This window comes from Thermobia domestica, chromosome 16 (assembly GCF_964235325.1).
Source record: "Thermobia domestica chromosome 16, izTheDome1.hap1.1, whole genome shotgun sequence".
NCBI lineage: Eukaryota > Metazoa > Arthropoda > Insecta > Zygentoma > Lepismatidae > Thermobia > Thermobia domestica.
This window is the reverse complement of record NC_137469.1, coordinates 93,367,118-93,378,549: the sequence shown is the minus strand read 5'-3', so window position 1 is coordinate 93,378,549 and position 11,432 is coordinate 93,367,118. Positions and strand designations below refer to the sequence as shown.

The window sequence follows — 11,432 nt, the reverse complement described above, 5'->3', positions numbered from 1 at the left end:
ATGTTAAAAAAACTTTGCCACTTATTTACCATTTCTGATTCTCTTTCTGCCACTGTTTTGCTCAAACTCAACATTTGCACATTTTGTTTTGCTATATTTCAAATTCATATATTGGGATAATTGGCAAATTAATATTCACCCTATGTTAGTCCATAAAAGGTTACAAACTCTTCCAAAATATATTCATTCAATTTAGAAATGTATACAGATTGGTAGGCCTATAATTAACTCCGCTTGTAGTTACGAAGGGTTTGACGATTGAAAGAAGCTCAAAGCTCACGTTTTACAAATAGGTTTTTGAGGAATAGAAAACCGAGAAAATGGTGATGCACCAGAGGACGAAGACGATATGGATTTCCATTTAGTAGATGATGGAGAGGAGGTTACATAACTCAATTTTTTGCACATTTGGATCCATTGTTTTCCATTTAGAACAAAATTAATGTAGCATTTGTGTATAAATATTCATTTGTGCCAATCTTGTGCAATGTATAGTTGATAATACATTCCCCCCTCCCTCCCCCAATTTTTTAGTAGGCATAATACTGATTTCTGACTCTGACTCCCTTTCTTTTTGATAGGTTTTGTATCTTGAGCCTAAAAAAATGGCCGCTCGTCCAGATGCAAAAGCTGTTATTTCCATTTACATATGCAAAAGCTGTTAAATCCAAACTATTTTCTTCAAAATACATAAAGGAGTTTTGGTAATTTTAACTTCTCGAAAATAGTTAATATAATATTAATCTATATACTTTGCATTTCTTAACTCTTTATATACTAGGGAATTTTCTCTTATATAATTTCCCTTTAGTTGAATTTCCACGGTTTTTTCTTATTGTCCGCCATTTTAGGCGTAACATGGATTAGACAAAACGAGGATCCTTTTTTTCGCCTATAATGGCGGACACAAATCTTATCATTTATCTGTCATAAAAGTGTCAGATAATTGGAAAGGCGAAACGAGGATTAGGCCAAACATTCGACACGTGTCGACACGTTCATGTAGGCCTAGGGTTGATTGAGGTAACAATACTAACTATTCCTAAATAAATGTATTTATGACTGCCAGAAAAGAGAGGAGGACCAATAATTTATTTATTATTCGACCTAATTTCGGTACTTCCTTGACAAGATAAAAGGATTGTGTGGTTAAAAATATTATTATGATTGCCGGCTACAAGTCATGAACTTTAAAGGTTCTTCAGAGGCATAAAATTAATCTCAGAAGAATGAAATATAAACTTTTTCTAATGCATAATATTAATCTTCACTGTAGTGGACTAGCCAGAAAAACTGATAATTTTTAACTTAATCTTGCTTTAATTAACAATTTAGTAAAATAAACGATAGCACATACTACAGTAGATAAAAGGGTGAACCCGAAAAAAGTGTACGAAGAAGTTAAATTTTCAGTTCATTTCTTAGAGAATACATCAGAAAATAACATCTTTAAAAAATTCCATGCATATATTGCAGCTATTTATTAAATATAACGTGCATTTTATATCGGTATAATGAACATTTCTTTACAACGCTACTTTATTGCAGAAACCCTCATATAAGATATTTAGTGACAAATTGTATGCATTTTTTCTTCGTCATCCTCTAGAAAATATGATTGTTAGCCAGTGAGATCGCGTGATAAATTTCAAAATGCATAATCGCATGGAATTATGAACTTTGCAAAAAATCGTAATTCTTGCAATTATTAACCTATTCTGCAATGTATATAGGAACCTATATACAAATGAAAGTGATTATGTTTGTAAGTTAAAGACTGATCTCGATCACATTTTCAACATGAATTAGTTTCGGGTCTGGGATGGTTTTCATCATTTAACTTCGAAGACGCGACTTGGGGCTATATAAAAATGATCGTAAATAATCGATATTAGTGTCCAATCCATAGTTTTCGGGATCGCCGAGATGAACAGTGACAATTCCGTCGTCGTTTAAATCCCAATTCACCCCGCAAGTTGGGGCAGAGGGAGGAGGAGATATACAAAGAATATGACGAATATTAATGTCCAATCCATAGTTTTCGGGGTCGCTGAGATGCACAATGATACTTGCAATGCCCTTTAAATTATAATTCATACGCCATTACTACTCCTGAAGGCGGATGGTGACAGGTAAAATTCATTGTAAGTTACCGATATTAGTTTCTAATTAATCGTTTTTCGGGTCCATAAGTTGATTGGTGATAATTTTGGTGCCCTTTTATGTCAAAACTGAAACTATTCTCCCCATGCGAAGAACGGATATTCTGCTAGTTATTTACTAAATCAAACTTAGCATGCGCTAAAATCATGATTCTTCAGAATCTTTGAATATGGCAGCTGTTTTAAAGAAATATATATTTTTTCTGGCGGCGAAAGATTTAATGGAAATTAACGGAAATATCTACAGTCAGGGATGTTCGCACGAGGGAAACATGACCTCAATAGTGTCATTACAATTTTGGGGTGGGGGATTGTTTTAATTTAAAAAAATTAAAATTGCCTCTTTTCACGCAAAGACAAAAAGAAACGTAAAATCCAGTTACCAAGTTAATTATTACATTATTGTACCCAAAAAGGGAAAATGGTTAGCCTATAGCAAATCTAAACATGCGACTTTCAGCGTGCATTGCATGCTATGTCTCACCAAGATATCAAACCGTATGATCTTCAACGGGATACAAAGGGTGGATTTCTTTTTTTAAAAATGCTTCTAGAGATAGAGAGGTCACCGAAATATAAAAATGGTATTTCGAATATCAAATTGCAAGAATACAATTGTTAGCAGGAAATCGAATTGATTCAAGTGTTTTGGTGCAAAGTAATGAACTTGTAAATCATCATCGAGAAGTAATGAAGGTTATTCTTGACTGCTGAAAATACTTAAACGAGGAAATGCTGCTAGCTTTTCGTAAGATAGACTGTATGACGGAAAATTAATGAACAGATTTCGACTCTTTGCAAACCATAACTCAGACGATGTAGTGTATTGTGAAAAGGTCATTAGACTAGACGAAAATATAGGAAGATGGGATACAACCTTTTAAGCTACCGAAACATTTTTGACCTCATAGATGTTATGAGCAAGCTCGTTGTCTCGAACCATGCGAAATGGCGTGGGGTAGTTTCATGTGACAATCGCTGGACAATGGCGTCAGTGGGACATGAGGGCAACCGCCCCCATCCCCACTCTGGATTTAAGATTTTGGGCTCAGTAAGGAAGTTTTAGAAGTCTCTTGATAAGCAAAGTCCAACAAAACAAGCTTGAGGACCTTAAACCGAATAAATACGGAGAACACACAGATAATTAAAACTGTAAAGTTGCTCAAGCCCAATTACCAAATGTTAAGCAGGCTCTTTTTAATCCTTGTGCAAAAAAGTATACAAGAGAGCAATATAGGCTTATAGCTCCTTACGGCCAATGGAAATGGATTATAACTGATCAAAATTCGTACTTATTAGGTGTAAGGACTTCCAATTTTTTATGTTGGACTTTGCTCAGCCAAAGGTTTCTATGTCCCCAAAACCTGAAATTCGGGGTAAAGGGCGGATGACCTCTAAACGAACACTCCTCTCTAGCGGCAATTATATAAAATTCTAGATTGCATCTTGCCATGTAGTTTTTCTTTCTTTCATCTCTGATTCGTAGTTATGAAAATTTGACGACTCATGTTCGACTTGAGTTTTAGCATACATACGTTCGATTAAAGTTCTACGTCATGAAAAAAAGGAGTTTCCTTTTTTTTTTTTTTTTTTAAGTTATTCTCAAGCGCTTTATAGATTGGCATACATTGCAATTTATAGTTGACTGTAATATTTTGACAACCATAACAACAACAGAGATGATTATAGTAAGAAGAGAGAAAAATATAACTGTAAATTATGCTCCTTGGATTAATAATCCTGAAACATACTTTGCATATGCGTGTCAATGTTTCGTAGACTCAGTCATACCGTGTTTGTCACCGAGTATATCTGTTGGCTTGAAAGCTTCGGGGACATGAGTGAAAGTTAGTAACTCTTTCCGTCACTGATATAAAAATATCATGGTGCCAAAAAAAATGATTACGTAACAAACTATCAATATTATATTGTAAGTTAGCCATGCCTTATTGTTAAATATTATTGTTTACTTATTCAGTTATGTATTAATATTTAAATTTAAACATGATAACAGAGGTAGAGCGTTCACCTCTGCTGCATGTGATCATTGGTTAGATACCCGCCTAAGCCAAGTGAACTATGTGGTGGACAAATAATGTTAGGGTGCGTTTTCTGTGAATTGTCCCACTTCCTCCCAATTGTTTTATTCCTCCATGTCCTACATTTCTCATACCCGTCTCCTTTAACGTAGTCAGCGTAATCGTGGGACACAGTAACCGGGTTTTACTTTAAGAAAAAGATGAAAAAAAGAATGAAAATTCAAAGAAAGGCCAAATAATACAGGTCCGTTTATGTGAATTGAGGCAAAAGTTGGAAACCTCCTTCTTTTTATTCCGCGCCTTTTTTTTTCCACCAACTTCACCAGCACAGCCCTTAATAGTTGACACGTGCCAGTTGACTGGGTTGCATGCAACATGCGGTCACTCAAACGGGAGACACGCCTCTTTGTTTGCTTATACAGTTTCAGAAACCCACAGGCTCGGTTCCTGTCTTCCACGAAACAAGAAAACAAAACTAAATAACATCAACAGACAACTGTCCCGCTGTGAAAACCCATACGTCATTCCTCACTCCCATACGCCAACAGCTCACTCATCCGACCCGACTAGAGCCCTCAAAATTTCTCTCAAAAGCTTTAAATGTGCGTTCATACATTAACGTAAAAGACAAAAGACAGGCAAAATAATTGTTTTATAATTCTAGTCGTTAAATTCTTAGAGTGTCTTGATTTGTTAATACTTTAAGTATATATAAGGTATTTCAATGACAATTAACACAAATTTTCTTTATAAGCAGTTAACGTACGCGCATTTGGCGTGGGAGAACTGGGTTCGATGTCGGCGGAGGCTGCTGTGGTTCGGATTCCACGTTAATCAGTAGATCCACGTCTCATATAGTCTCGCTGCTGAACGGGACGTTAAAATCAACTCAACTCAACTGACATTTTCTTTATTGTTATTGGATTTGACTGTTGGAAATATCAGTAAAAGTGTTTAATCATTATCAATTTGGACACCAGCGACATGCTGAGGTTCTCTCAGCCTTCAAAGTGTACGCGCGAAGATGCATAAATTATCAGAAATGAATTTTATTAAAACGTAGGCCAATCTTTTGACTAGAAATAGGGTAAGTTTGAATAATATGGGCACATTAAAAGCAAAATGAAAAAAAATATTTTATTGATATCAAAAGATAATTTGACAGAAACCTGAAATGTCTTGTCTAAAGTGATTTCAATATTGATTAAGTTACTTTTAAATTCCAAAGCATTACCTTGCATCAAGTTTGTCTATTCTCAGCAAGTTTGTTGCCTCGGTTCCAACAAAGGTATGCGCAGAAAGAGACCATTTAGAACACCAATGTCATACCCAAAGGAGGCGCAAGAGACCCATGGTCCCACCCACCTAAACCAATGGAAGCTACTAAACACAGCTTCAATCCATTAATTCATCAAGATAGATATACAGGAAATTTATCAAGTTGGAAATTTATATCTGACTGTACAAGAACTTAGATTCGTAATAGTCTTCTTCACAGCCGAATCAAGGATTTCTTTAAACTAGACCCCAGATACAAGAAGACCCATTGAGCCGAATATACAGTCACTTCCATAAAAGCCACATCTGACCTGTAGCGAACCAACTCGAACATTTGATCAGGTTAAATGACCTGAGCCTACTTTACCTACTCTAATGGTGCAATTGGTTTAAATGGGTCGACTCACGGCTTGTTCACCACAGAGCCAAGCTCAGAAGGACCGCTCACATGTCACGTCTACCGAGTTGGCCGGATCGAGCCGATGGCTCACTTGAGCAGAACCGAACCGAGCTAATGACTCATCCCAACAGAGCCGGTTCGAGCCATTGGCTGCTGAGTTGAGCCAGGTCGAACCAGGGGCGGATCCAGGTGGGGGGCGATGGCCCCCCAGAAGAGGAAACTTTATTATTTTATATATATAAACAAAGCCCATCCCAAAGTTTGGAGCCTTTAAAAGTAGCAGTATGACAACCCATCGTCCCCCCAGAAGTAGGTCCTGGATCCGCCCCTGGGTCGGACAGAGCCGATTAATCGCTTCTACCGAGCCAGTGCTAATCCTAACCAAACCGGCTCAAGCTGTTCACTCACTTGCACCGAGCCGAGCCGGTTGACATCACTATCCGGGTTCTTCTTCTAATTGGGCTAAAAAATTCAACCAGAGCTCCTTCGTGGCTAAGCGGGTTCGATTCTCGTCGGGAACTCTTGTGGTTAGGACTCCACGTTAATCAGTAGGTCCCGTCTCATATAGCCTCGCTGCTCAAAGGGACGTTAAAATCAAAATCAACTCAATTCAAAAATTCGACCGTGCAAGTCTCAGCCTAGATGGTAAGAACTACAGTAATTATATATTTATTCGAGTCGAGTTTTAGCTCGACTCGTGCCCGTCCCTAGTTTTCATATTAGTGGTACTTGAAGTTTTATCTGATACAGGCACCATGTCTTGGCGGCCATTTTGAAAACGGTAACTGATATGAAAAATCTTTTGCAACAGTGCTCTTTAGTTTTTAAAAAACTAACGAACGAGATATTACTGGATATATATTTACATTTAAATTTTTAAAGTTGGGCCCTGAGCCCCAATGAAGAGCGACCCTGGGAGGCACAGCGACAATACCATTCGACGTACGGTACCTTATGGGATTTAAATTTTAGTTGGACCCCATATATAACTTATTTAAAGTAAAATTTGTAACTAACAAATAAAGTAACGTCTACATACGAAATATTCGATTCCCGGTGGAAAATATTGACATTTGAACCCACTACAGTGGTTCGAATTCCAAGTTAAATGGTCTCTCTGTATTTTATATAGCTTCGGTGATGAGAAAGGCCTATCTAATCTACCTACTTGAAGATACCTTAGTGAACTTAGATTTAACCGATTACACCAGCCTATCAGCATTCGAAAAATGTTTCCAATAAAATTTACGTATCGAATCATCAATTAAAATGACGGGGTTTGTAAACAGTTTTTCAGTTTCGCCGTACACCTCTAAGGCGGAAGGGAATTTTAGCATAGAGAAATTTCTGCCTGCAAAATATAAATTTTATTTCGTACATTTTTTCGTCTGATGCTTTTTTTTCGAGATATTTTGCAGTATGGAATAACAAAATTCACCCTATGTGTACATTTTCATCCCTCATTTTAATGAACCTACTCCATATTTTAAGTCCTTTAAAAACAAGGTCAGTGGTAGAGCGTTTATCTCTGGTGCAAGGAGTAAATGGTTCGATCACAGATTGCGCCATGTGAGCTTATTTAGTGATGGGCAGTGGGAATATTCCCGGTGGAAAGGAATTTAAAAAATGGGAATATTCCCGGGTTTTTCCCTGGCCTATAAATTCCCGGGAAGGAATATATTTCCATTTCTTTACTTCATCTTCTAAATTATAAGAACCGTACGACTAATTACATTATTTTAATATTTTATGATTTACTTCTAGGTTTTAAAGAATTTGAAGGTTAAAAAATTTAAAATTCTTTGACAGTACTTTATATAAGTAATAATATGATTTTTTAAGTTCAATTTCCATTTGCACTAAAAAGTAAAGTAATTGTTTAGTATTGGGGGGCCAAAAATAGCCGAAAGTAGGATGATTTACTGAAGAAATGAGTTGAAAGTAGTGTTCAAGTAGTCAAGAAAGTATCGAACACATTTTTTTTTTCTTTTTAGGGCAGTAGGGGATTTGTACAAACCGTAAAGGTAAGTCGAAGTGATTTATGTGAGAAAAGAAGGTGAATTGTTGGTAACGAAGATAGAAAACAACGTGCCCTGCGGGGCTATAATCCGCCTTCACTCGCTAACGCTTGCTCGGCAATGCTCTCTAAATTTAATGTTGGTAACGTAATTTAACGTATGAAACCATAAAACAACAACATCGGAATAGAATATCGCAAAAAACTAGGAGGAAAATTTAGGCAGCCAGAATTCAGGGGGGGCTAGGCCCCCTGAATACGGGCCTGGAGACAACCGTAATAATATAGCTACTGTGATTTAAAAAAAAACGAACTTTGAAACCATAATATAGTAATAGTAAAACTTAAAGATTTCATTTCATTTTCATTTACAGAATTATTAATATATTAAAATAAGTTTTCTGATTATTTGAAATCAGACGCTTTTCTAAAATGAACATTATGACTATCTATTCCCTGTCAATACTATAAATTATTAAGCTTTACAAAAGTAGAGGGAAAAAGGAAACCAATCGAGCATTTTTTACAACTAACTTTTTATTTATTTATTTATTTTTTAATCGAAGTCTGTGCAAACCATTGAAACATTTCCAAATTACAAATGAAATTATTATTTATATACAGACAAGGTGATCAGAATTTTCACTTGCGAAAACGGGACGCATACGAATCGGCTACGGGGAAGGGGGGGAATATCTGACTTCCAGATTGTATTTTGGGACTCAGCAGTGTTCTCAATTTACAAAATACACAAGTAAGAGTGATAACACACCGTTTCTAACTTTACGTATACCACACAACAAATAATAGTTCCCGATTGCAAATTCTGCCCAACAATTCTTTTAATTAGTTGAACACTCAGAATTCCCACTTGAGCCACGAACACACAACTCCCATTTGAAAATTCAGAAGTTCTAGACTAGACACGGCTGAAGCTTGGCAACGAGAGTTGGTACGGAAGAGAGTAGAATTTGCATTGACGATTTATATTTTGAATAATAATTACGGGACACCTAGACCATTTTTATTTTAAAACGGGACATTTAGGCGTCCCGTTCGATAATCAGAAAAAACGGGACAACTGTTGGAAAAAAGGGACTGTCCCGGCTAAAACGGGACGTCTGGTCACCTTGTATACAGAATAAATTAAACAAACGATGGGGCAACTTATGGTTTAATCGAATATGATGGTGGTTGCTACGATTTAGAAGAAAGCAATTTTCTGTTGGCACTGGCATCGAAACTATTTGTGTACAAACAAGAATTTCGCATAAGCATTTACTTGACATATTATTATAGTTTACTAATAATTAAATAATTATATATTCGTGTAGAAGGAGTTCCGGTCGACCTTTGGAAAAAAATCACCTCACATATCTATCTAGTTCAATTGCACATACGCGTATGCTGATGAACTAAATAACTGAATGTGTTTCAAACACTGAAGTAGCAACACTGAAGGCAAAAATTATGGAATAGAGACCATGGCGACATCTCATGAGAAGTAGGTAAACTAGAACTGGGACTGTGTAAGTCTGGCTGAGTCGCGTTATATGTGGATGGTAGCGACATTCAACGGCGTAGCAGATTATTGTTAGGATTAGCGTTGTCTTGACGCAAACCATTTCTGAAAGTGTCCACTTCATTGCACATTCAAATAATTTAGATGGTACTGGCACTCTGCGTCTAGGAGACCCTCTCCCAAGCGGCTTGTTGCTAAAGTAAGGACGATTCGTGCGGTGTGTAATCTGTAGTCCAGTTTTTGGTTTGGATAAAAGTCAACTGTCGAGAGGAGTGTTTATTTCTTCTGTCACTGAAGTAAAGTGAATTATTTAGAATGGTGAAGCTTCGAGGTAATATATTGTGATTTTTTTTAACTAACTTTAGGGATTTGTAGTTGTGTAGTAAGCTTAATTTATATCGGAATCTGGTGCTAATCTATTTAAGAGGGACATAAATATGAGCCTTTGTACCGCAAAATAGGTCCAGTATCTTCAGGCTAAAAATGTGGATTTTTTGTCATTTATTGGGAAATTGGTAATAGTTAAGAACAGCTACTTCTCATCTCCCGTGCACGAGGATACATCTCACTGTTGCACTACCTAAACACCCTAAGTACAAGGGCAAGAACTCAGTCTATTACCTACTTTTTAATATCCTAGATAGTCAATGAATAATTCCTGAAAGTATGGCGTTTCTCGTCCTTCCCTAAATGGGAAGTACGGCTCCTTAACTATAACCGGGAAATTCATTGTCATTACTTTTAAAATTGTATTTCTTAGAATTCTCTCGTGAACATTCACTTTAAGAGGACTTGACCGTTTTGCATGTAAATTATACGTAAGAAAATATGCCATAATATCATCACAGCACTACCCCGCCTTCACCCGCTGACGCACGCTCGGCAATATTATGTGAATTGAATATTAAGCAGACGGCTCTACCAAATTTTCACACCCTTATTCCATTTTCCGATTTTTTCTTGCAGAGCATGCACTAAATGAGGAGCTAATGCATAAACCACCAACCAACTTGTGCTAGCTGGCCACTACAAGCACGAATTCTATCTAACCGAGTCAGTGCAGGAGCGAAGCAGGGGCTCCCGAGTGTAGCGAGGGGGTGCGTCCACAGGGAGGAGGCGAGTCAGCGACGGGGGGCAATACGCATAAACAAGGATGGTTGTAAAATACATAAAATATCCACAATAATTTTCACCTTCAAAAACACTTAAATAATCGTAATAACTCTTACTTACAAAAATAGCTTCACTGGTTTCTTTTCCACACTTCGCATAGTTGATTTTACGTTTCAACATACCATGACGCTGCAAAAACTTTATAATATGATGCTCTTTATCACACAATTCTTTTTAATAAAATCGTGTGTTAGCATTATATCCATCGCAAATGTTCATTGCTAACACGAACAGGACATTCCCGCCGTTTATTTCCACTTTTTCGCATTCTTGTATTCTTTCGCTTCAGTAAATAGTTACATTTAGAATTTGTTCACTCGCATTCAAAATGCATTGCCATATGATATCTAATGACAGAAATTATTTATATTCACACTTTACTTGTTTTACGAAAAGTGTTTGACATCGTATTTTACGAATAAATTTTGTTTTTGGTAGAGCCGTCTGCTCGAGTGAACCCCAAAAACGAACCAGCCTAGCTACTAATCTATATGGTGGGGGACCTGTGTGAACCTTCCCTGTCATCAGTATAAAAATCAAATAAATCTGTACTCGGTGTTCCCTAAAAAGCACAAGGTTAACTGCCGAAGTTGGCGGCCCCGAAATACAGAATTTGCTGAGAAATAGAGGGTCAGACAAAATGTATGTATAAGAGAGAAAGAAAGAAAGAAAAAAAAAGTTTGGTGCACGAATAGAAAGAATTGTCGAAAGATTATAATCCTTCCATTAATTTTCTTGTTCTTGTCGCCAGAAATATTTGTGATGGACGACATAAATTATTTGGCTTGGCATAGATAAAATTCAAGGGGGCAATCAGAAGTGATTGTTGAAAAATTACACG

At 36.7% G+C, this 11,432-nt stretch overlaps 1 protein-coding gene across 2 annotated transcripts in view; it reads left to right on the top strand.

Moving 5' to 3' along the window:
• Ns1 (Nucleostemin 1) overlaps positions 1-11,432 on the top strand; it is a 68,568-nt gene that overhangs the window by 7,881 nt on the left and 49,255 nt on the right. The window contains exon 2 of one of the 2 annotated variants that reach the window (XM_081742756.1): positions 9,638-9,749. In XM_081742756.1, coding sequence (XP_081598882.1) covers positions 9,734-9,749 — 16 coding nt within the window. In that variant the 5' untranslated portion in view covers positions 9,638-9,733. Of the gene's footprint in view, positions 1-9,406; positions 9,750-11,432 lie in introns of those variants that run through there. The other variant, XM_081742755.1, reaches the window with a different exon arrangement.